This window comes from Giraffa tippelskirchi, chromosome 4, assembly GCF_054371585.1.
Source record: "Giraffa tippelskirchi isolate mGirTip1 chromosome 4, T2T-mGirTip1v1.2.pri, whole genome shotgun sequence".
In the NCBI taxonomy this organism is placed as follows: Eukaryota; Metazoa; Chordata; class Mammalia; order Artiodactyla; family Giraffidae; genus Giraffa; species Giraffa tippelskirchi.
Genome location: NC_137278.1, coordinates 7,688,423 through 7,713,829, shown reverse-complemented (window position 1 = coordinate 7,713,829; position 25,407 = coordinate 7,688,423). Strand labels below are relative to the sequence as shown.

At 50.3% G+C, this 25,407-nt stretch overlaps 2 protein-coding genes across 33 annotated transcripts in view; one reads left to right on the top strand and one right to left on the bottom strand.

The window, feature by feature from the left end:
* Positions 1-769, top strand: part of SPTAN1 (spectrin alpha, non-erythrocytic 1) — a 61,654-nt gene extending 60,885 nt beyond the window's left edge. For all 30 annotated transcript variants that reach the window (XR_014081330.1, XR_014081328.1, XR_014081331.1 and 27 more), the window contains one exon: positions 291-769. Coding sequence is in view for 25 of the 30 variants with exons in the window: in XM_081586934.1 (XP_081443060.1) it covers positions 291-416 (126 nt within the window). In the remaining 5 variants the exon portion in view is untranslated. The remainder of the gene's footprint in view (positions 1-290) is intronic.
* Positions 767-25,407, bottom strand: DYNC2I2 (dynein 2 intermediate chain 2). Of its 3 annotated transcripts, none has more exons than XM_081586939.1 (9): positions 25,178-25,407; positions 9,883-10,131; positions 4,137-4,246; positions 3,470-3,627; positions 2,826-2,935; positions 2,188-2,355; positions 1,748-1,980; positions 1,284-1,441; positions 767-1,069 (listed from the first exon to the last, which is right to left on the bottom strand). In XM_081586939.1, the coding sequence occupies exons 1-9, from the start codon at positions 25,181-25,183 to the stop codon at positions 831-833; spliced, it is 1,431 nt and encodes a 476-aa protein (XP_081443065.1). In that variant the 5' UTR covers positions 25,184-25,407; the 3' UTR covers positions 767-830. The 3 variants fall into 3 exon arrangements, with proteins under 3 accessions (XP_081443065.1, XP_081443063.1, XP_081443064.1); XM_081586937.1 differs by lacking the exon at positions 25,178-25,407 and adding an exon at positions 18,190-18,396; XM_081586938.1 differs by lacking the exon at positions 25,178-25,407 and adding an exon at positions 18,190-18,396 and having other exon boundaries at positions 9,910-10,131.

The window sequence follows — 25,407 nt, the reverse complement described above, 5'->3', positions numbered from 1 at the left end:
TGGGCGTGTCCTTTGAAAGGCAAAAGCCCAGGCAAGGCTGGCCCCGAGGTTGGGGGCAGAGCTGAGTCTAGAATTGCAGCCCCTAGTCTTGAGCCTCAGCTGCTGTGTGCAGGCCCTTTTACCCTGTTTTCAAATGAAACTCAGTCCAGGCCAAAGGCCATTAGCGGCAGAGATCCAGAATCTCAGGCATGGATTGTTGCTGAAATCAGGCCCACCGCCCCCCGCCACCCACAGCACAGTTGGCGTGGCTGGTGGGGGCTCGGCTGATGTGCACCTTTCTTCCCTTCCAGAACCTGACTCGGGAACAAGCCGACTACTGCGTCTCCCACATGAAGCCCTACGTGGACGGCAAGGGCCGCGAACTCCCCACTGCTTTCGACTACGTCGAGTTCACCCGCTCGCTCTTCGTGAACTGATCCTCCGCTCCTAGGTTAGCCTGGCCCACGCTGCTTGCCCTGCCGTTGCCTTGCTGCATGTCAACTCCTCTCTGTGCTCTTAAGAAAAATATTCCAGACAGTGTTGCTTTCCAGTGTAACCTTAACTTGCTTAGCTTGGGATAAGATTTAGTAGGAAACGGTGCTTCAGTAACCGGCTTAAAGGTCTAGTCGCCATTGCCATGTTGCCGCAGGGACCCAATTCCTGTCTCAAGGCTGGCTGCCCCATTCCGACTACAGAAAAATCTGAGCAGCCGGCTAGTTCCCCTCTTGTTCTCCCTCCCCAAATTTTGTTTTCATGTAAAAGACAAATAAATGACCTGACTCCCTTAAAAGCTTGTCTTGTCTTCATTCAGCTTCCATCAGAAACACACAGCCCCGAGGTAGCCTCCCTCCTCAGCTGGCCACCTCGGAGGCCAGCTGATCCAGGTGCTCTGTCTCCCGGGCTCCTTGTTCAGTGAACTCACTGCTTAGCTGCCACACCTTTACCGTGCCCTTGGCATCACCAGCAGCCAGGAGTTGAGTCTGCTGGCAATTGAACTCAAGACAGTAGACAGGGCTTTCATCCTCGGTTTGCTTGACTGAAACTGTGGGCTTCTGGGAGCTTTTCTGGAGATCAAACAGCTGCACGTCACCTTCAGGGAGAGAGTCGTGGGGTGAGAGAGGCCCAGAGCTGCAGCCTCTGAGCCTCTTTGGTTCCCGAAGACGAGAGAAGGCTGTGACTCAGTTCAGCTCTCCATCCCACGTGAGGAAAGGCACCCTGAGCCGCAGCCTTCCCAGCCCACAGTTGCAGGGACAGGCTGGGTTCATGTCCCTTCAGTGGATCCAAGCCTGGGGTCCCTGTCTTACCTGCCCCAGAAGCAGCCGCAAACACCAGGGGGCGCACCGGGGACCAGCGCACAGCAAACAGGTACTTGTGGGAGAGCTGCAGGGAGGTCAGGGGCTGGGCCTGCAGCATGGAGTACAGGTGGACGTGGCCGTCCGTCCCTGCGCTCAGGAAGAGATTCCTAGATGGGACACAGGGCAGGCGGGGGGTGAGCGCTGGGGGTCCAGGTGTGGCTGGGGCCTTTCCACCTAACTCTTCGTGGGCTGTCGGGCTCCCGACAGGCCTCCCTAGACTCCCAAATCTGTGGGGCCCCCGGAAGTGTAAGGAGCCGATTCCCTGGAGTCAACCACAGGAGCTCTGGGTACTGGGGCTCGGTGGGGAAGACCCGGGCCCAGGGCAGACTGCAGGTTCTTCAGGCAGTTCTGTGTGGGTCCTGGTGGAACTCCCCCGCCCTCCCTGTGCCAGAGGCCCTGTGGGCCCTCCCTACCTGTGGAAGGGGGAGCAGCTCACAGAGTAGACAGGGCCGCCGTGGGGGGCGAAGGTGAACTGCGCCGGGGCCCGCAGGGGTACAGAGCTGGGCATCCGCGTGACAGCAGCCTCCTCTGCCGCCAGGGAGCACTTGAGTGGGAAACCGCCTTCTGTGCCCAGCACAAAAAGGCTGGGGTCGAAGCTGGAGAAAGCCACCGCCGTGGCGCCCACCTCGGTCTCCCCCCGGGCAGGCTGCGGAGGTAAAAAACAGCAGGGCAGAGCCGGTGGGGGGAATCCGCTCGGTGTCCCCAAGGAGCCCGGGGCACTTGCATGGCTGCTGTGGCCCTCGGGGACTCCCGCCTGCCCGCCCGCCCCCAAGGTGCACTGGCTCAGGGGGGTCCCACGGCCCAGGGCTGCCTTGTGGGCCTGTGTCTGGGGTGGCAGCCTCACCCCTTGTACCTTCTTCAGCTTGGTGTTCCTGGGGAGCTGCTGCACGGCCAGGGCGAAGCCCACGCTCAGCTGCAGCCGGCCGGCCCCGACCCCCTGCCAGAGCAGCACCTTCCCGTCAGCGGCCACGCTCAGCACCTGGAAGCGGTGGCTGTGCCGGGGCTCCGGGAGCCAGACCACCTGGGTGACCGGGAGAGAAGCCAGGTCGCGAGAGGACACCTGCCCCGCCTCCCAGCAAGACCAGCTGTCAGCCTCCACACGACCTTCTCCTTCTCTTCCAGGTGGGAAAAAAAAAGGGCGACTTCTTGCGGAAGCCTGGGAGCCACCTGACCCACCAGCGGGCAGACCCAAAGGGTTCCCAGGTCCCCCCAGGTCCCAGCAGAAAACCAGGACGGCAGGGGCTCCACGGAGGAGGCCGGCAGGGCCAGGCCCAGGGGGCTCCCTCTGGGGGCGAGTGTGACTCCGGGCCCAGGAGCTCCGAGAATGCCGGAGGCAGCTGGCCAACGCCGACGCCCTAGGGACCTTCCTCCTGGGCAGTGGCCAGTGGGCGCCCCCTCCCCTGTTCCTCGCCGTGGAGCAGGCGCCCGGACGGCAAGGCCCAGCTCTGGAGGAGGCACCTCCCGCCCCGCCCGGGGGGCTGTGGCCCTGACCTGGTACACAGGGTCCATGTGTGTGTCGTCCGTCAGGCCAGTGCGCCAGAGCAGGGGGTCCTCGGGGCGGCTCAGGTCCCACACCAGCACCTCGCCACTGTACAGGCCACCTGGAGGCCAAGCGGGCATGGGGTGCCGCCCCCAGCCAACAGCCCGCTTTGGGGACAGGCACCCCCCCCGCCCCCTCCCGCCCATGGTGCTGGGACATGGGGCTGCTTCCTGGAAAAGAGTCTGGGGGGACAGTCGTCCTGGTCCCTGGGCCACCCGCTCAACCTAGTAGTGCCCACCCCAGGAAGTGCCCCCACCACCAGGCTGCCCTCCCCTGCCCGCACCCGCTGTTCCTCCAGCGTCACCTGCCCCCTCTCCCAGCGTGCATATCACTATGGTCAGCTCCCCAAGACTGCCTGCTTCATCCAGGCTCATGTCCTGACCAGCCTGTACCTCTGCATGGCCCACACTGCCCAAGACTGAGCTAAGGACCTGCCTCCTCCTCCTCTACGCCCAGTGCCCCTAGCCGAGCCCAGGGCTCAGGGGCCCCTGTGGTCCCTGCTCCTGGCCGTGACCAGGGTCTGAGGGCTAAATGGAGGGCCTCGGTCACCCCCTGCGGGATGCGGAGCAGAGACGACACAGGCTGGTGGGCTCACCTGCCACGTAGGACGGCTGCGTGGGGTGGAAAGCCAGGCACATGACGGCGCTGGGCACCTCCACCACCGCCGACGGCTGCTGGGGGTTCAGGTCTCGCCGGTCCAGGTTCCAGGTGCACACGAAGGACTTCAGGGTGCTCCAGTCCCCGTCATCCAGCCTGCAGGGACACACCTGCAGTAGCTCAGCCCCGAGACCCAGGCTCCATCCCAGCCCACGCCACCCCACCCCACCTTGCTCCTATCGCCTGACCCACCTCACCCCCCGACACAGACTGAGTCTCTGTCCCCATCACACAGACACTGTGCTGGGTACCCAAGTGGCAGAGGCTCCTATATGGCACCCCCAGGTCATGACTTTCCCTGGGAAAGGGTCTCCAGGAACCAGGGATGGGGCCACATGTGGCAGAGGGAAGAAGCTGGGCATGTCTGACGCAGCCTTGGAGAGACGAGGCAGGCCCAGGGCTCACTGCCCACTGCTGATAGCTGGGCACTGGGAGAACCTTCCCTGTCTCTTCCTGCCAACCCAAGGCTCGGGCAGCCTTGAGAAGGAAGACTCCCAGAAAGACCAAGCTCAGGGCCCACCCCTCTCTGCACAGATGGGAAGATGGGTTCAGATGAGAGTCTGAGGACCTCCTACTGCCCGACACCCACCCCTGCAGCCACTCACCGGCCATAGGTGCAGGCCACCACAGAGCCAGTGGTGTTCCAGGAGACCCCAGTCACGTGGAGACCCTGTCTTTGGGCTGGGGGGTAGCTCAGGGTATGGAGGCAGGTCACCTGCAAGAGACAGACCATCCCCAACTCCGAGTCCCAAAGCCACCCAGCAGGGTAGCAAAAATCAGGCACAGGCGTGGGGCTCCCGATTCCAGTAAGGATTCAAGTCCACCACCCGGCCCAGGGACACTGTGGAGCCTTCATCCCATCATTCCCCCTAACAGGATGCCTCCAGAAGGAAGAGCCTTGGGAACTGAGACGGACACCAGGCTCCAGGTCAGAGCTGGACCCTGTACTCACGTCTGTTCCACACAAAATCTCCAAAGCCTTGGCTTCTGGAGCAGCACGGGGGTGATGGCTGCCCAACAATGCGAGTATCCTGGATGCCACATGACTGCACAGGTGAGAAGTGGTCACAGGAGTACATTTTATGTTACGTGTATTTCCACCACACCTTTGTTAAAGCTCGGGCACCCTGTGGCTCAGCCCGCAGCTGCCAGCAGCAGCTAACAAGCAGGCCAGCAATGCTGGCCGTGGCGAGGGGCTGGTACACTTTCCAGGGGCTAATCTGCACCACAGGCTGAAACTCCTGCGAAAAGTCTCACCCTTCTCGACCTCATAACCCCAAAGAGAGAAACTACCCAATGGAAAAAAAATCCAAACTCTGTCAGAAGCTGCACTGTGCAACTCTGGTGAGAAGGCAGAATGTGCAGGCACCGTGGAAAACCGTCCAGCAGTTCTGCAAAATGTTTAGTTACCACATGGACCAGCAATTCCACTCCAAGGGGCATACCCAAGAGAACTGGAAACAAACACGCTGACATGAGCACTTGTACACAAGTGTTCACAGCATTATTCACGATAGCCAAAAATGTCCAGCGACTGACGGACAAGTGTATCCCTACTACAGAGAACGATTCAGCCGTAGAAAGGAATGACGCCCCGAAAGACGCTACAAGTCCCCTTACAACATTCTGCTAAGGAGACACAGTTATAATCATATGTTATATGAGGCCATTAGGTGAGATGTCCAGAAGAGACAAATCTAAAGACAGAAAGGGGATGAGCAGTTGCCAGGAGTTGTGGGGGAAATGGGGAGTGACTGCTAGTGGATATGCATTTCTTTTTTGGGGAAGTGACGAAAATGTTCTAAAATGGATTGTGGTAAAGCTTACATACCTCTGTGCTGTGCTGTGTGCTTTGTTGCTTAGTCGTGTCCGACTCTGCGACCCCAGGGATTGTAGCCCTCCAGGCTCCTCGGTCCATAGAGATTCTCCAGGAACGAATACTGGAGTGGGTTGTCATGCCCTCCTCCAGGGGATATTCCCAACCCAGGGATCGAACCCAGATTTCCCACATTGCAGGCAGATTCTACCATCTAAGCCACCAGGGAAGCCCCTACTGGAAATATATTAAAACCCACTTGACACTTTAAATGATTTACATGGGTGAATTATATGGGATGTAAACTGTATCTCAATAAATTTGTTGGGTTTTTTTTCTTTTTATTTTTTTGGTTGTGCCATTCAGATCTTAGTTTCCCAACCAGGGGTTGAACCTGTGCCCCCTGAAGTGGAAGCGCGGTGTCTTCACCCCTGGACCACCAGGGAAGTCCTCAACAAATCTGTCATTTTAAAACAAAGCCATGCGGTGGGGCCAGGAGGCAGAAGGGGTATGAAAAAAACTCTTGGGGTTCTGGTTCCACAAATGTTTCCACTATGTGAAAATCATGGACCTGAACAGTTGTAATTTGTGCCTGTGTTTATGCACGTTTTATGAATTCAATAAAAGTTTATATTAAAAAATAAACTATAAGCATTATGTATCATAACAGCATTTATAACTGCAATGATTAGTACACTTTAAAATCTAAAGATGAGAAGGCAGAGGGACAGAAAGATAGGCTGCTCTGTACCTTCACTGGTGGGTGTCTGCCAAGACCCAGCACAGCACACAGCACGAATTTACCTGAGTCGAAAACATACCTCAACAAACCTGACTCCAGGAGAGTTTATGGTGAAACATCATGGAGCAGTTTAAAAAGGACAAAAGTCTATAATGGAAAGGAATCTGAAAAAAGAAAATGTATATATTTATATATATATATATAAAACTGAGTATATATATGTACATGGGCTTCCCTCATGGCTCAGATGGTAAAAAACCTACCTGCAATGCAGGAGACCCCAGGTTTGATCCCTGGAGAAGGGAATGGCTACCCACTCCAGTATTCTTGCCTGGAGAATTCCATGGACAAAGGAGCCTGAGGGGCTACACTCCATGGGGTCACAAAGAGTCAGACATGACTAAGCACCTAACACTTTCACTATACACACACACACACGTAAAACTTGACTCACTTCACTGCACATCTGAAGTTATACAGCATTAACTATACTTCAGTTTTTTTTTTCGCCACACCAAATGGCATGTGGGATCTTAGTTTCCCTACCTGGGATCCAACCCACGTCCCCTGCAGTGGAAACACAGAGTCTTAACCACTGGACCACCACAGAAATCCCTAACTATACTTCACTTTTAAAAAAACTAGAATAGGGAATTCGTTGGTGCTCCAGTGTTTAGGACTCCACGCTTCCACTACTGGGGGCCCAGGTTCAATTCCGGGTTGGGGAACTGAGATCCCACAAGCTACACCACATGGCCAAATAAATAAATAAAATATAAACATTAATAAATAAAAATAAAAAGGACACAGGTGAAGTCTATGTAGCAACCTGACAACACAGAACAGGCATTGCTTCTGAAAAGACGTCAAGACTGGTCACAGTGCCTCACCACTATTAGCCACACATGTGGAAACAAGGGGCGGGGCAGGACAAAGTAAAGAGGTCAAAGGTTCCAGGGGGTGCCCCTATGTGACCTCCTCCCCATCTCTAATTCCAAGTGTTCGGCCAAGTCATCACTGATGTTCGAGTTGCGAAGGTGCAGTCGTTCACTGAGGGCAGCGTCTCAGCCTTTCCGGGGCCACTAGAGCCAAGGGCAGCAGTGAAATGTCAAGGCCGACACCCTGACGGCTGGAGTAGAGACAGAACAGCCTGATGCATCAGCCAATGTAGTAATTCCACTGGGGAGAAATCATCAAGAAATTCAAGCAAAAGAAAAAGTGAGAGAGACAGATTCACTTCAGTTCTGTCATACAACAGCAGAATCTGAAAGGACTACTCCTCTGCCCGACCCTCAAAGAGGAAAGCAACTTCAGGGCCGTTGAGAGGCCCACACGCCCCACGGTCACCCAGGGGGTGCTGCCTAGCCCCCCACCTGCTCACTGCTTCCGGAAGAGATGCTTCTAAACTCGAAGATGTGCTGGGATGTCCACCAACGGGGACCCCAGGAAGGCTCCCGGTCTGCTCAGTGGCACGACATGCAGGTTCTAGGAGGTCTGGGGCCCCTCCTCTGCAGGAACTGACAGGGAAAGCTCTGCTGAGTGAGCAAGGTCACAGACAAAATGTACAGTGTTTTCCATTTTCGTCTGAGATGCTCTTGATGACAATAGCAGCAGTGCTGTGTGTCAGCGTCGCATGGGAAAGGCCTGTGAACCAGTGTTCCCACTCACATTACATGTTCCATATTTTTGCAATGACTCAGTTTGTTAAAATGAACATGTAGTGCTCTTGTAATCAGAAAGGAGTATTCATTTTTCCTGTTTTGCAGATTTATTTTTATTTTTAATCGGAGGATAACTACGAAATTGTGACAGTTTCTGCCATGTATCAGTATGAATCAGGCATAGGCATACACATGCCCCCCCTTTTTTTTTAATTTATTTAGCTGCACTAGATCTTGGTTGCGGTATGTGGGATCTAGTTCCCTGGTCAGGGATGGAACCTGGGCCCCCTGCGTGGGGAGCACGGAGTCTTAGCCACTGGACCAGCAGGGAAGGCCCTGTCTTCTCCCTGTTGAACCTCCCTCCCCATCGCACCCCTCAAGGCTGTCACAGAGCACCTCTGGGTTCCCACTGGCCATCTGTTTTACATACGGTAACGTGAATGTTCCAGTGCCACTCTCTCAAATCACCCCACCCTGTCTTCCCCGCACGGTGTCCAAAAGTCTGTCCTTGATGTCTGCATCTCCTCTGCTGCCATGCAAAGAGGATCATCATACTGCATGTATTTTTTACAGGGGGAGAAAGTAATATACAGGTGGACCAAACTAATGCACAGAAAGGTTGAAAAGCCTTAACAATTCAGAACAAACCCTTAGGGCTTCCCTGGTGGTCCTGTGGCTAAGATTTGGTGCTTCCAGTGCAGGGGGTCTGGGTCTGATCTCTGGTCAGGGAACTAGATCCCACATGCTGCGACTAATCCTCAGACACATATAAAAAAAACAACAACAAAAAACCGACAGCTCACCCTCTGAATGCAACTGTAAAAGGGGGCAGCTGAGCCCAGATTTTAACATTCATGACCTTCTTCTTGTGCTCCACTTAAAAAGATAACGATGACTCCACACTTCCTTGTGGCCTTGGCAACTGTTTTTCAGTGGGATTCTGAGGATTTCTCTCAAACAAATCCACTCTCCCAAACCTATCAACAATTTGGTGGGAACAGGGCAGCTGTATATCCAGAAATAGACAGAAGAGGAAGGGCGGGAAAGAAGGGCTATGACCTCTGAATACAGAGCTACTCATCTCTATTTCTCCAGGAAGAAAACAATGCATAAGAAAAGCCATTACTGCTCAGTCAGCGGCCAGTCCACAGGCAACACCAAGGTGGAGCAAAAGTCAAGGGCCCGCCTTCGCTCAGAGGCTTCCTGATCTCCAAGCGGTGACTGCGACTGGACATTTGTGTTTACAGGGTGACCGCTCTGAGCTGTGCCTCGAGACCAGAAAAGACTTGGCGATGCAGAAGTCACTAGAGCGCAATAGTGAAACCAGGCAGACTGGGACTCAAATGCCAGCTCAGCCAGTTACACCTGTGTGACTGCGGACAAGGCCCTTAGCCTCTCTGAATCTCATCTATAAAATGGAGATTGTAGAAATTCCCTGGCGGTCCTGCGCTTTCGCTGCCAAGGGCCTCGAGTTAGCCTCCTGGTCAGGGAACTAAGATCCTACAGGTTGTTCAGCGTGGACAAAAAATAAATATAAGATGGAGATCAGGAAAGAACTACCTCACCTAGCTGTCCAGAGGGATAGATGAGCTGGCACAGAGCGTGCCTGGGGAAACACAGCTGAGTGGTCAAGAAAATAAGCCCCAGAGTCAGACTGTCCAGGCTCAAACCCTGCCTCTACTGCCTACTAGCAGTAAATGGAAACAACAAGGCCCCACCCTCAAGGGCAGCAGGGAAGGCCCAGTGACGTCTTAGCTTAGTACCTAGCAAAGAGTAAGAGCTCGGTGAATGCTGTTATGATTGTTATTAGTGTTCCTATTATTTGGTGGGGCGGGGCTTCCCAGGTGGCATTACTGGTGAAGAACCTGCCTGCCAATGCAGGAGATGCTGGTTCAGTCCCTGGGTGGGGAAGATCCCCTGGAGGAGGGCATGGCAACCCACTCCAGTACTCTTGCCTGGAAAATCCCACGGACAGAGGAACCTGGCAGGCTACAGTCCATAGGGTCACAAAAGTCAGACATGACTGAAGCAACCTGGCATGCACACTGTTATTGGGTGGCACAAAAGAAGGACTTAAGATGAGCTAAAGCCCCAACCCAAGGCATCCCAGGCCCATACCAGCCCATCCCTACCATCTGTTGCTGCTCGGCCCAGTTCACCTCGAAGCTGTCAAACGCATGGCTCTGCCAGTTCTTGTTCAGCTCTCGGGTAACCATGGCCTCCACTTTCCGGAGAAAGGCCGCAAGCCGGGGGCTGTCGTACCGAGGCACAGACGGCAGGCTGACTGGCTCGGGGACCTCGGTCTGCACCTCAGCATCCACATGCTTCTGGACCTGCACAGACGCTTCAGCGGTGGCAATGCTGGCTGTCTGGCAACTTTTCTGGAAAAGGAGAATGAAACGCAGTCACCAGCCAGCTCCCCTCACAGCACCACCTGCCCAGGCACTCAACCGCCCACAGCTGCTGTTTATCCTTGGGCAAAAGGACCACTGCTCACTCTGTCTGCCTGACGTCCGTCCCCTTCCTCTAGTAACTAGCCCATCTTCCTTGGGAGGAACCCAACCAGTGTGGTGTGGGTGGAGATGACCCACAGGGAGTAACCCTGTCCAGCCAGAGAAACCCACTCACATGGTGTCAACAGGCAGTGGGCAAACTTCAAGGTCATGAGCACAAGACAGTCACTTTCTTATTGAAAATATACCTCCTAGGGACTTCCTGGTGATCCGGTGGCTAAGACTCCACGCTCCCAAGGCAGGTGGCCCCGGGTTCGATCCCTGGTCAGGGAACTAGATCCCACATGCCTCAATGAAGAGTTCATATGCCACAAAGACCCAGCACAGCCAAATAAAAAGAAATTAGATACATACATATACCTTCTATTAATAGATCTCCTTGACTATTGATTATAAAACATACCAATTATTTAGTAACAGCTCTTTAGGAGGAAACTACATTAAGTATACACATCAGTTGTGAGACACACCCCTTTTTAATACCCGTTAAGACAGAAGTTGAAGAGATGTGTTCTAAATTGAGGAAATACAGAACCACACAGAGAACGGACAGAGGTCCGGGACACTGAAGCTGAAGGCCGAGCCCCCTCATTCTCCTGGGCAGTGACCACCACCACCTAATACGGAGCATACAGCCCCTCATTTCACCCTCCCAACACACCTGAGCTGCACACCGGACTCCAGAGTGGAAAAGGACCTCAGAGACCACGCTAGATGGGTGGCCTCCCTGAGCAGGGTCGTAGAACCACCAGGAGGCTGGCTAGTAGACAAACTGCTGCTCCTCCCCATCCACAGAGCTTCTGGTTCACTGGTCTAGGATGGAGTCCTAGAATCTGCTTCGCTAACAAGCCCCCAGGTGATGCCACGGGGTGGGTACTCAGATCCCATCTGTGTGCTTTCTGTGGCCACACCCCAGGGCCCAGAGCCCATCACCTCTGCCCTCAAGGTGCAGACAGCACTCACATCATCCTCACCTTAATCTGAGGACCTGGGTTTCACCTGGGGTAGCAGAACACCCCTCTTCTCCCTCCCTTGGCCGCAGCCCTCTCCAGTGGGGTACCTTCCAAGGGGTCCCATGATCAAAAGACGCATGCATGTCTGCGGGGAGCTGCTTGGCAGGAGGCAGCCTGCTCCCCAGCTGCCACTTCTCTCCACCCTGCCACCCGTCTCCAGTTCCTTGTCCCCTGTTTAGCCAGGCAGAGAGACAGACATCACATCAGGGAAGGAGACGCAGCCTCTTCCCTCTCTAGAGGACACAACCAACCTTTTACCAAGTGAGGGCTCCTATACGACTGAGATTCCTGTCACCTGCGAGAGGCTCTCCTCATGTGGCCGCTTACCAGGCACCTGAACCTACAGGACAGTGACGGGGCCCGGACCCCCATTCTCCCCCGTTTGGGCTTGAGTGCCGGGTGAGTGTTAAGAGAGCCCGAAGGAAGGGGGCTGGCCCCACAGGAGGGCAGCTAGGGAGGACAGGGTGAGACAGGGCTCCTCCCCAGGAGCTGAGAAACACTGCCAGTGTGAACACGGCTCCCAGAAGTCCCCCTTCCCAGCCCTCCCTTCCATGTCCTTCCCTTTCTGAGTCCTATACACACACCTGATGATACTCGGGCGAGATGCGAGCTGAGATGGTTCCTGACCTAATTCAGCACCTCTTTATCAGCACACCAACAAAATGTGATGCGCTGTGAGACATTCTGATGTTAACTAGCAGAAACTGTACCATGGGAATATCTTGGATACAACGTTGATGGGAATTCCCTGGTGGTCTAGTGGGTAAGCATCCACCTTGCAGTGCAGGGAACACCGGTTCGGTCCCTGGCCGGGGAAGATTCCACCTGCCTCGGGCCACTAAGCCCACCACAGCTACTGAACTCATGCACAGCAACTACTGAAGCCCGCGAGCCTAGAACCCACGCCCCACAAGAGAAGCCACCGCAATGAGAAGGCCGTGCTTCACAACTAGAGAGTGGCCCCTGCTCGCCTCAACTAGAGAAAGCCCACAAACAGCAACCAAGACCCAGCACAGCCAAAAGTTAATAAATAAACAACACTGATGGGAATTTTCTGGTGGTCCAGTGATTAGGACTCAGCGCTATCACTGCTGGGGCCTAGGTTCCATTCCTAGTCAGGGAACTAAGGTCCTGCAAGCCTCGCAGCACAGCCAAAAAAGAAAACAAAAAAAGCTGAGTGGATTTTGTGATACAACATGGACACTTACATTGTCTCCTGTCTCACTCATGTGAGACCTCCAAAAGTGTGGGGGTAACTGAACCCAGAACCAATATCCAAGTACTTCAGGGTATGACCTCCTGTTTACTTGACCTTGCCTTGAGTATATCAGGGTAGTGGTGGTGGTGGTGTAGCTGCTAAGTCGTGTCCGACTCTTGCGACCCCATGGACAGTAGCCTGCTAAGCTCCTCCGTCCATGGGATTTTCCAGGCCAGAATACTGGAGTGGGTTGCCATTTCCTTCTCCAGGGATCTTATTAACCCAGCGATTGAACCCAGGTCTCCTGCACTGCAGGCAGATTCTTTACCAACTGAACTATAAGGGAAGGCCGTGTATCAGGGTAGCAAACAGTTACTCAAAGGATGACCTGGAGCTGAGAGTTAACCAATGAAGACAGCAGCGATCAACATCTTCACCGAAGCTGGGAGGTCCTGTTATCCCACAACACCTTTGACTTATAATTACTGCCAGCTCCTCTCGTGTTGCTTTCACATGTGTCTTGAAAAAAAAATAGTGTTTAGTATCAAAACTATTAGCAAACTCCAAAAGGTTGAGAACCACAAATCTAATTCCTGAAAACCTGTGAGAGGCCAAACCTCACGTTAAAAACAAACCCCTTCAGCAGGGGGTGTCATCTGCTACAGAACCCACGAAGGCGAGGAAGCAGCCCTGGCGCCAGGAAGAGGGAGGAGCAGACAGGTAGGCAAGTTTAACTCAAAGCAGGAGGGGAGAAATTCAGCAGAATCAGGCTGTGGATGACAGGACACATGAAAAGGATTCCATTCGGTACTTCCCGGAGGGCTCTGGGAGATGCAAAAGTACACAAGACCCACTCCCTGCCCTCTGGGAGCTCACTGCCCAGAGACAGACCTGAATGCCCAAAATGAATGCATCTGCTGATGGAAAGTTCTAGAACTAGGCGGTAGTGATGGCTGCATGTTGTGAAGGTATCTAACATCACTGAACTGTACACTTTGATATGGTAAAATGTTTATGTGTCTTATCCTTTAATATGTACCCTTTATAACTGGACACTTGAATATGTTAGAATGTGTCTGTATCTTACCACAAGAAAAGAATGCACCCTATACCTTTTTTTTTTCTTCACCCTGCTGCATCTGGGATCTTAGTTCCCTGACCACAGATTGAACCTGTGCCCCCTGTGCTGGAAGAACAGAGTCTTAATCACTAGACCACCAGGGAAGTCCCCTACTCTACATTCTGACAGGATTCAAAAAGGCTTCAGAAAGGTAACACTGCTGGAAAGGAGGGTGGATTAAATTAATGGTTCTCAAGTTTTGCCACGTATGACAATAACCCATAACCCGAGGAGCTTTTATAAAACCAGATTCCCAGGTCACACCACATACCAATTAAATCAGAATCCCTGGAAGTAGGGACCAGATATTCATATTTTTCAAGACTCTTCAGGGCATTCCAGTGTCAGCCAAGTTTGAAAAAGCAGAGACCAGGATCAAAACGATTAGGAGCCCTTCATCTCAAATACTTAGACAGGAGCCCCCCCAAACCTGAACAGTACTGGGGGTCAGTCTCAAACTGTTTTCTTATCATCAATCTCATTTAATCCCACATAAGTATTCTAACAAGACCCACTTTGCAGATCTCTTGACTGGCCAAGGCCAAGCCCCCAAAGAGTCCCCATGCACTCAAAGCCAGGTCTGAACCCAAAGTCAAGGACTCTGTCCCTCTGTGAATAAATCGAGATGAAGCAAGAAAAGTTAAATCAAGCCAAAGATCACTAATACTTCAACAACGACAACAAAAAATCCATCCCTGGAACATAAAATTGCACTCTAATATTGCATCACTACATGGGCCAAGTAAAGAACAATGTTTAGTTTTTCCAAAAGAACTTGCAAAAAAAATTAAGAAGCTGCATATAAAAATTTAGCTAAGGGCCTCTGTAATAATCTAGAAGGGTGGGATGGGGAGGGAGATGGGAGGAGGTTCAGGAGGGAGGGGACATGGGTGTACCTATGGCTGATTCTTAAAGACGCTTGACAGGAAACAACAAAATTCTGTAAAGCAATTAACCTTCAATTAAAACATAAATAAAATTTTTTAAAAATTTAGCTAAAACACTCATCACAGGGTTCTGATAAGAGAAAAATTGGAAACAGTCCATCAAAAGGGACTGGTTAAATAAAATGAAGTTATAAAAAAATTTTTTTAAAGGATGTTCAGGGTATAGTGAGTGAAAAAGTGGGTCTACAAAAAATTATGCACCGTGTGATTTCATTTTTGTAAAAAAAAAAAGTAGAGGAAAACAGACAAAACAGAGAGGCAGCAGGTATAAACCAAACTGCCGGAAAATGAGACTATGGGGTGGTTTTTATTTCCAGTTTTTCCTTACCCAAATGTTTTCCTAAATTTTGGATACAAGGACTTCCCTGGTGGTCCTACCCTCCGAGCTCCCAGTGTAGAGTGCTCAGGTTCAATCCCTGGTCAGGGAACTAGAGTCCACACGCCACAGCTAAGACCTGGCACATCCAAATTAATAAATATTTAAAATAAATTAATTAGTCAAATAAATTTTGGACACAGAAACTTTTATAAAGAGAAACAAGTTAATCTGGAAAATTAACTCTTTCTTTGGACCCCTTCAACAGTCTTAGAATCTTTTTTTTTGGCCATGCCAGGCAGGTTGCAGAATCAGTTCCCTGACCAGGGATCAAGTCTGCATCCTCTGTAGTGGAAAGGCAGAGTCTTAACCACTGGACCACCAGGGAACTCCCAACACTCTTACGACTTAATTAACAATCCCCTTCAATAAAACGAGCTTCCCTGATAGCTCAGTGGGTAAAGAATCCGCTAGCAATGCAGGAGACCCCCGGTTCAATTCCTGGGTCAGGAAGATCCACTGGAGAAGGGATAGGTTATCCACTCCAGTATTCTTGGGCTTCCCTTGTGGCTCAGCCAGTAAAGAATCCGCCTGCAATGTGGGAGACCTGGGTTCAACCCCTGGGTTGGGAAGATCCCCTGGAGAAGGGAAAGGCTACCCACTCCAGTATTCTGGCCTGGAGAATTCCATGGGCTCTATAGTCCACGAGGTCATAAAGAGTCGGACACGACTGAGTGACTTTCACACACACACTTCAATAAAACAGCAGAGACTGATTCATACACACTCTTCAATAAAGCAGCAGAGACTGATTCAAGTGAACCACCTAAGATGAAAGCTTTTACACCTCAAGTATTAGAATCAGTTCCTGGAGCCCTACTGGTTCAAATTATAGGTACAAGAAAATATGACTCAATCTCATTCTTTGTTTTAATAAAAAAAAGTAAAAAGTTTGAGTGAGTCAGTGGTTCCCAACCTGAACTCTTTTAAAATCCGTCTTCGGCAAATAAGAGCTATTTCAAGTATTTTTAAAAGCCAGTGAATGTGAATTACACATTTACCTTCAATAAAGATGAACAGAAATAACTAAAATATCCACTGCCTTTTTTTTTTTTTTGCCGTACCACACAGCATGTGGAACTTCCCTGACCAGGGATCAAATCTGTGCCCCCTGCATTGGAAGCAAGGAGCCTTAACCACTGGGGCACTGGGGAAGTCCTGCCTTTGCTTTTTAACTAGAATCTTTTCTATCCAGTATGGTGAAGTGGGAAGTGCTCTGAAGCCAGATCAAATCTGGCTTGAGACCTGCAGACTGCTGGCCTGAGGCAAGAAATTTGTCCTCAAGTTCAGTTCAGTCGCTCAGTGGGGTCCGACTCTTTGTGACCCCGTGGACGGCAGCACGCCAGGCTTCCCTGTCCATCACCAACTCCCGGAGCCTGGTCAAACTCATGTCCATTGAGTCGGTGATGCCATCCAACCATCTCATCCTCAAGAGTTAATCAAGGCAACCCACTCCAGTGTTCTTGCCTGGAGAATCCCAGGGACGGGGGAGCCTGGTGGGCTGCCGTCTACGGGGTCGCACAGAGTTGGACACAACTAAAGCGACTTAGTAGCAGCAGCAGCAGCAGCAGTAGCAGCAGTGATAACCTATTGTACACTTAAAAAGCAATGAGTGTAAATCTCATATTAAATGTTAACACAATAAGATAAAAATAAATAAATTTACACAAATTAAACCAATATCTCTAATACTAGAATGGCATAAATATGGATGGCATATACAAGATTGTCCTATATTTTATTTGGATATGCTTTGTCTGTAAAACTCTTACTCTATTGTGAATAAAATGCATAAAATTAAAAAAAAAAAAAAAGAGTTAATCAAGAGATACAACTTTAAGGATTCCCTGGTGTTCCAGTGTTTTTAAGACTCCGAGCTTCTACTGTAGGGGGCTCAGGCTGTGATCCCACAAGCTGTGTGGTATGGCCAAAAATAAAATTATAAAAAAGGAGAGAGGGTAAGACTTCATGGAAATCTCACTGGTACTGGTGTTGGTGAGGAAATCATCTTCTACAGGACCTCTCATCTGTGTGGAAAGCAAAGCCTCAGTTTCCTCTGTGGGAAAAATGCTGCTGCTGCTGCTGCTAAGTCGCTTCAGTCGTGTCTGACTCTGTGCGACCCCATAGACGGCAGCCATCAGGCTCCACCATCCCTGGGATTCTCCAGGCAAGAATACTGGAGTGGGTTGCCATTTCCTTCTCCAGTGCATGAAAGGGAAAAGTGAAAGTGAAGTCGCTCAGTCGTGTCCGACTCTTAGCCACCCCATGGACTGCAGCCTACCAGGCTCCACCATCCATGGGATTTTCCAGGCAAGAGTACTGGAGTGGGGTGCCATTGCCTTCTCCGTGGGAAAAATGCAGCCCCCTTCCAATCCTCATTTTCACTGAGGGAAAGCTAACATCCTTAAAATGATCTGCAAGCCCTATACTTGATCTGCCTCTCCTTACCCTCTCTGACCCTCTCTGACCTCACCTGTGACCATCCTTGCCTTCTCATTCCTCCCCAGCCTCACCTGCCCCCTCACACACACCAGCTTTGCTTCCACCGCAGGACCTTTGCACTTGGCACTTTGTGCTCCCTGGGCTGTTCTACCTCAAATAACCTTGACTAACTCTCACTGCTCCAAGTCTTTGCTGGTACATCACCCTCTCAATGAGGGTGCAACCACCCTGCAAACAACCCTTTCACTCCCCAACCCAATCTTTCTAATCCCTCACCCTTTTTCTTTCATCCATGGCACTATTCACCTCTAACACACTGTATATATTTACTTCTTACCTGCACTGTTTACTTTCTGTCCCCTGCAGACAAGCGCCCCGTATAAGCTCCAGGCGGGAGCTCACCCACTGACGACTGAGGAATCCCCAGGGACACAGCAGTGCTCAGGAGACTCACAGACCCCTCAGGAGCCCTGGCACCCAGGAGCCCTGCCCTCGTTTCAGACAACCTCGTTTGTGTGCTTTGGATTAAACAACGCACTAGAAAAAATATGTATCTCGACCTTAAGAGGCAGTTTGGTCTTTTTTTTTAAGTAAAAGTTAGTTTGAAATCCCTAAAATCTGCAGTTTACACAAAATCCTTCAAAACCTGGGGCATTTAGGGCTTTTAAAAACCCTTTTGGTTGCTATTCAAAGACTAGGGAAATTGAGATGTGAGTACCCCCAAGGGTTAGTTTCTGTGGGTTAAAATATAAAAATAACCTGGTCCAGCGGCCGCGCGACGTCCCTCGCCCTCCCGCCAGCGCCACCCCAAGGCGCGCCCGCGCCCTCACCGTCTCCCCGCGGATGCCCTGGACGCCCCTCCACTGCGAGGGCACGGACGCCACGCCCAGGGTCTCGTCCTGAAGCGGCCCGGGCCGCTCGGGGCCCTCGGTGCTCGCAGCCTCGCTTGTCGCCAGCGCCTCAGCTCCCGCGCTTCCAGCCGGGCCGAGCTGCCCGGGTTGCGCGCTGGTTGCCATGGGAACGGCTCTGCCGGCCCCACCCCCCACCTCCCGCCTCGCGCCGACGCAGTCCGCCGCGACCTTCGCCCTCGCGCCTCCTGAGCGAAAGGCTGGGGCGGTGAGGCTATCGGCGCCATTTTTGAATTTGTCAGAGCGCGCTCTCCAACACCCGAGAAGAAGAGATAAATTATTCTTTTCCCATGATGCGACAAGCATTGCCAGTTTTTGGATTCTCCAGCCGCAGAGGGAGCACGCTTGGGGCATTCGCGGCTACTCTGGGTGGGGAGGGAAGTGCGGAAGCGAGGCACCCGTGCCAAGTTCAAAGATGGCGCCGAGCGGCCCGGCGCAGAAGGGAGGGCGGGAGGCTGCGGCCGCGACGGGCTTTGGAGTTGTGGGGCTTGGGGGTGCTTAGCTAACGGAGTAGCCGAGCGCTCCAGCAGAGCCCCAGTTGGCGGCCACCTCGAAGCCAAGTGCTCGCTCTCTGAGCCTCGGTTTCTGCCTCAATAGAATGGCGATTTTAAATATCCATATATGGATCCAGAGTGTGGTTGAGTAGTTGGGAGGCCCAAATGAAGTCGAATGTAGAAAAAATGCTTGTTAAACCAAAGTTAAAGACTCCAGCAACTACCAATTATTGAGTGTCTACCATATATGTTGATCTTAATAAATCCTTAAAATAACTTTATGAGAAATCAAATGTTATATGTCGCTTGAGGGTGCCGATTGTCCAAAAAAATAACTTCCCCAGCTCACCCATAAAGGCCACATCACATTTGTCCAAGACCCCACAGACTCCTGCTTGACCCCAAGACCCTGTTCTGAGCTTCTTGGCAAGAATCCTCTGGCCAGGTCCTCTGGGCTGCTTTCTTCTTATCCCTGAACTCTCAGAGGGATGGAAACCTGCCCAATCAGAGGCTCCTCTGCACCGCCTCACGACTGAGTCCTCATTAGGACTCAGTTCATGTCAAGGCCATGAGGCCCGATTAGATTAGCGACACTGGAAAGACAGAATGCAATAGAAATTTCTTCCTAGAAAGAAAGTAGAACCAGACAAAATTATCCTTGTAAGGCCCTGTTAACACTAGAAAAGTTTGCAAGCATCACCAAGAATTGCAAAACTCACGTTCAAAAAGAAACTCAAGGCTGTGAGAGTCAGGAGGCTTGGATATGAAGACTAAACACCTCTATGTCCTGTTTTCAGACTTGGCACCTCTCTGCACCTTGGTTTTCCAGCTATAAAAATAGATATAATAAAGGTGAGGGTAGTAGAACCTGCTTTATCATAGTAAGGAAGGAGACTATTTCAAGAAGAGGAGGGTGAAACTTCCCTGGTGGTCCAGTGGCTAAGACTTTGTGCTCCCATTAGAGGGAACCAGTCTTTGATCCCTGGTCAGGGAACTAGGTCCCACATGCCACAACTATTAGATCCCACATGCCACAACCAAGACCCGGTGCAGTCAAATAAATAAATAAAATATTTTTAAGAAGAAAAGAAGAAAAAAAATTTTTTAAAAAAGAAGAAAAGAAGGGTGGCCCAAGGTATTAAACACCCCCAAACAACTTCAGTAAGTAGTGGGAACAAAAACCAGCCTGCAGAGGATTTAGGAATGGAGAAAGTAGAGAAGGTAATGGACATTATTGGGAAGTTCAACATAGGAAGTAGGTGTGAGTGTAAATTGGTAAAACTTAACTGGAGGGTAATTTGACCTTTAAGTGTGCCTCCTCTTTAATCTAGAAATCCTATTTCTGGTAATTTTTCTTGAATTAACAATTACAGATTCACACAGATGTTGAGAGCCAAGGATATTCAGCAATTATTCATTCACAGTAGAATAATAGCAAGATCCTGCAGCCAGCCTAAATTTCCAAGCAAAGCCATGGCATACAACAGTTATTCACTAAATATTGAAAAAGAATGGACAGTGAGCCTTTGGTTAAGTGTGCTAGGTGGAATACAGTCTCAGGTGGCCATTAAGAGTGTTACTGCTGTTTAAATGTGGCAAAATGTTTGCAACATAATAAGGTTCTTATAAAATGCAATTTATATACATTGTTTCCAGGTGGTGATAGTGGTCAAGAACTGCCAGCCAACATATTAGACATAAAAGAAACAGGTTTGATCCTTGGGTGGAGAAGATCCCCTGGAGAAGGAAATGGCAACCTGCTCCAGTATTCTTGCCTGGAGAATCCCATGGACAGGAGCGTGGCGGGCTACAGTTCATAGGGTCACACAGAGTCGGACCTGACTGAAGTGACTTAGCCCGCATCCTGGTTTTATAACAATATGTTTCTAACAAAACCCAGAGCTATAGATTCAAATATTGATAACAGTTGCCTCTGGGTGATTAAAGTTTTTCTCTCTTTGTAGGGTTAAAGCTTTATGTGGTTTTTTGTGAAAAGAAAAGAGAGAATAAATGAACCAACGCTTAGCTGTGCTTGTGAGAGTATTATACCTTGAATGAACAGGACACTTTGAAACCGTTTACCTCAGACTGGGACTTGAACCCACGTGCTGAAACTCAAACTGAGCCCAAATCCCACAGTCTTCCAACTGAGATCACAGACCTGGTTTCAGGACCTAATGAAGCTCAGGTTCTTGATGTCTCATCTCAGAACGAATTCAGTGAGAGAAAAAGTGATAGGTAAGAAGTGGATTTATTCAGAGAGAAACACACAGCACAGACAGAGTATGGGCCATCGCAGAGGGTGAGTGAGTACTGAGGCTCTGAAATGTGGCGTGGTTAATTTTTATGGGCTAATTTCATAGGCTAATGAGTGGGAGGAATATTCCAACTGTTTGGGGGAAGGGGGGGAGATTTCCAGGAATTGGGCCACCACCCACTTTTTGGTCTTTTGACAGTGCCTTGAAACTGTCATGGCACCTCTGGGTGTGTCATTTAGCTTGCTGACTGAGGATCAAGGTCTGCCATCTTGGACCCATTTGATTCTAATCGGCTTATGTTTTGTCCTGGGGTGATGTCATTCTTTCAAAAGTTGTGCCCTGCCCCCTTGCCTCCTGTTTCAAGCTGGGGGAACATTTCTAAGATGAGAGAGTCTTGAGCAGGCTTATGTGCTAGAACGGAGGGTACGCAAACGAAGAGCAGGACTCACTGGAGGAGGAGGGGAGAAGGAGGAACTGTGGGACAGCTGGGACACCTGCATTGTTTCTCCTCCCTCCTTCCCCCATCCTGAAGCCACAGCTCTCTGGCCACACTCCCTGTTACCCTGACACCCATTCAAACTTCTCCACTGACCTCCACCTCCCTGTCCCTTCCCTTTACCTGGAGCACTCCTCCCTGCTCTCCTATTTGCCTCAGGACCAGATCCCAAGCCCACTGTTGACTCTCAGGGGACTGAGCTTCTCCCCTCTGGAGCACTCCTCAAAACTGTAACTTAGTAACAAGGTAGCAATGCATGTCTTTGCCCCAGTAGGTCAGCTCCCCCATCATGGGGACCATAGCTGTCCCCAGAGCCCAGCACAGTGCCTGGCACACACAGTAAAAACTAATTGAATGAATGTCTAATCAACAGTAAGAACAGTTTCCAGCCTTACACATAGGACAGAGCCTCCCACTCTTTTTTTTTTTTTTTTCTGACAGAAGCATGCAGCTTCTGGGATCTTTGTTCCTCAAACAGGGATCAGCAGTGAAAACATGGTGTCCTACCCACTGGACTGCCAGGGAATTCGTGAAGACAGTGTGTGCTAAGTCGCTTCAGTCGAGTCTGACTCTTTGAGACCCTATGGACTGTAGCCCGCCAGGCTCCTCTGTCCATGGGATTCTCCAGGCAAGAATACTAGAGTGGGTTGCTATGCCCTCCTCCATGGGATCTTCCCCACCCAAGGATCGAACCCCACATCTCTTATGTATCCTGCATTGGTAGGCAGATTCTTTACCACTAGCACCACCTGGGAAGCCTGAGGCCAGAGAATCTTCTAAATCTCCACTAGGCCTCACCCTGCCTACTGGGTTGTTTCTAGGAAGCCTCCTGCTTCCTACCTCTACTTCTTGGTATAAAGAAAAAGTTCAGTAACTGTGTGTTCAGAAAGTGAACTCACTCAGTCGTGTCCAACTCTTTGCAACCCCATGGGCTGTAGCCTACCACGCTCCTCCGTCCATGGGATTTTCCAGGCAAGAGTACTGGAGTGGGTTGCCATTTCCTTCTCCAGAGGATCTTCCCAACCCAGGGATCGAACCTTGGTCACCCACATTGTAGGCAGATGCTTTACCGTCTGAGCCACCAGGGAAGTCCTTGTGTGTTCAGAGAATGTTTAAATACATTCAAGGAGGCAAAAACTCAAAAAAGAAGCCACCCCCACTTTAAAACCTTGGTGGCAATTATTTTAGGACCTTTCAGTTCTTTTTAGTAAAACAATTCAAATTTTGAGTGTCTATACCATGCTCCAAGGATGAAACAACTAACTATATAATAATAACACCTCCTGGAGTATGGAGTTTTCAACATGCACTGCAAGCACTTTGCATGAATTCTCACAACATCCTCATAGATCAGGTATTGTTACAATCCACATTTCACAGACATGGGGAAGAATGAAGGCTCAGAGACCTTTGTGACTTACCCATGGTCGTGCATAGCTGGTGAAGTGGAGGTTGGACTAAAACCCAGAACTGCCTGATCCTTTTTTTAGGCAAGCCTATGTTCCTTTCTTTAAACCACCCCATGCCTCAATTTTCTTATTTATAAAATTGAGATGCTAGGCCTATCCCATTGGGTTGAAATAGGACTGGATGAGTTAACACTTGGAAAGCAAGCACACAAAGCAGTGCCTAGTATGTTATCAGTATTTATCAGTACTCTTTAATTATTAACATTATTATTACCACCAAGCCATAAAGGACCAAAGAGAGCACACAAAGGGAGACTGGGCCTTAAAGGATGAGAAAGATTAGTCCTGTGTTACAGTGTAGGTTCTCAGTGTACACACACACACACACACACACACACACACACACACAATTGGTCATCTAAATAAGTGCCATCTTTCACCAAGTTGACACCAATTACGTGCTAGTCACCATGCTAGGTTCTGAGGATTGTGATGGTTTCTGCCCTCTACAAGCTTACAGCACAAGAGAGACGGTGATATAATAAAACCTTGCATCCACTCTGGGTGATGGCCAGGGATGTGTGACTAGCACAGGGCCCTCTGCAGTTTGGGATCAGAAAGAACCTTTGGGAGGAGAGGGCTTCTAGGCCAAAGTCTGAAGAAAAAGAAGTCAGTGTGGCAATGACAACTTGAAGGTGAAAATAGGAGTAGAAAGAGGGAGGTGGAGTGGAAAAAGAAAGAGGGAGGGAGTCTTCTAAGCAGAAGGAAGAGCTCTGTGCAGAAGTCTCCAGAGCGACAGAGAACCTGATGCCTTGATGCTGCAGGTGGACGGGGACCAGGTCATGAAGATGCTAAAGGGACATGAGGTTTGGACTTTATCACTAGATCACCAGGAAACCAGTGATGGATTTTTAGCAAGGGAGTGACTTAATTTGATTTATATATTTTAATAAGATGCTTGGCTGCAGAATGGATTGTGAACAACTAGATTCCCTTAGACCAGAACAGCCCTACTAATTCTTTATCTCTAAGTTGGTCTCTGGGATTTCCCAGGTCGTTCTTTTGTGCTCTGAAATTTAAGAGTCACTTATTCAAGAAGAATTCCAGAACTATTTAGAGTAAAAGCAGTATCTGTGAAAGAAGAACAGCTTGGAAGAGGAAAATCCCATGCAGTTCTGGGCAGTAGGCATTATCTCAAAGTCACAGGGCAGGCTTCCCAGCTCAGCCCTAGGAGGCCTTTACCAGCCCAGGTAGGGCTTCATTACTTCCTGTACTCATTCATTCATTCATTCATCAAATGATTATCCTATACCCCCTGAGAGTCAGACACTGCTCCAGCGTAGCCAACACCACCATTTCCAGCTCTCTTGGAATTTACACTCTGAGCACAGAAGTGATTATAGGGCGGAAAGCACTTGGAAGAAGCCTAAGGTCATATCACTGGGGTGATAGTGGGGTGGGAAGGAAGTGGTGATAAAAGGCCCAGCTCCAGGCCCCTCACATGGAAGAGCATAAATAACCAGCTTATTCAACAAATATTAATTGAGTGGTTACTGTAAGCCAAGGACCAGAAGGAAAACAAAGCAAGGGAGGGAAACAGAGAAGGATAAGGGTGTATCCCTTGGACTGCGGGGAGATCAAACCAGTCAATCCTAAAGGAAATCAGTCTTGAATATTCATCAAGGACTGATGCTGAAGCTGAAGCTCCAATCCTTTGGCCACCTGATGTGAAGAACTGACTCATTGGAAAAGACCCTGATGCTGGGAAAGATTGAAGGCAGGAGGAGAAGGGGACAACAGATGAAATGGTTGGATGACATCACCGATTCAATGGACATGAGTTTGAGCAAGCTCCGGGAGTTGGTGATGGACAGGGAAGCCTGGCGTGCTGCAGTCCATGGGGTTGCAAAGAGTCAGACACCACTGAGCCACTGAACTGAACTGAATTTTACCCAAGGCAGACAGGGAAGGCCTTTAGGAGGAGGTGACATTTGAGAAGTCAATTCAATCCCCCCAGGCTGCCCCTCCTTCTGCCCCTTGGCCTTTGCTTCCTCCCAGCACAGGCTCCATCCCACCCCCACCAGGAAAGGCTCAAAGGTGGACTAAGACAAAGGAGCCTTAATAAACTCATTAAAACAGCTTTGTCAGAGCTGGAGTTGGAGAGCTGGAAGGAAGGGAAGGACAATAGGGTAAAACTCCCACCCCTTCCCCAGCTGGGGGCCCAGAAGGATAAATCTTCCTCCTGGTACTCACAAGCATTGCTGTAGGTTCAGCTCCATCCTGTAGCAGCCATCCGTCCCACTCAGGATCAAACAAGGCTTTGCTTTCTCTTTGGACCTGCTGTGTGGGAGCCCCCACACTAGCCCAGTTAATGACAATTATTAGAATGTCTTGGAGGAGAGTTTGGCATCTGGCATTAGGGTTTAAAACCTTGGCTTATTCTACACTTGCTGTGTGACTTTGTGTGTTTCCTGCCCTTCTCT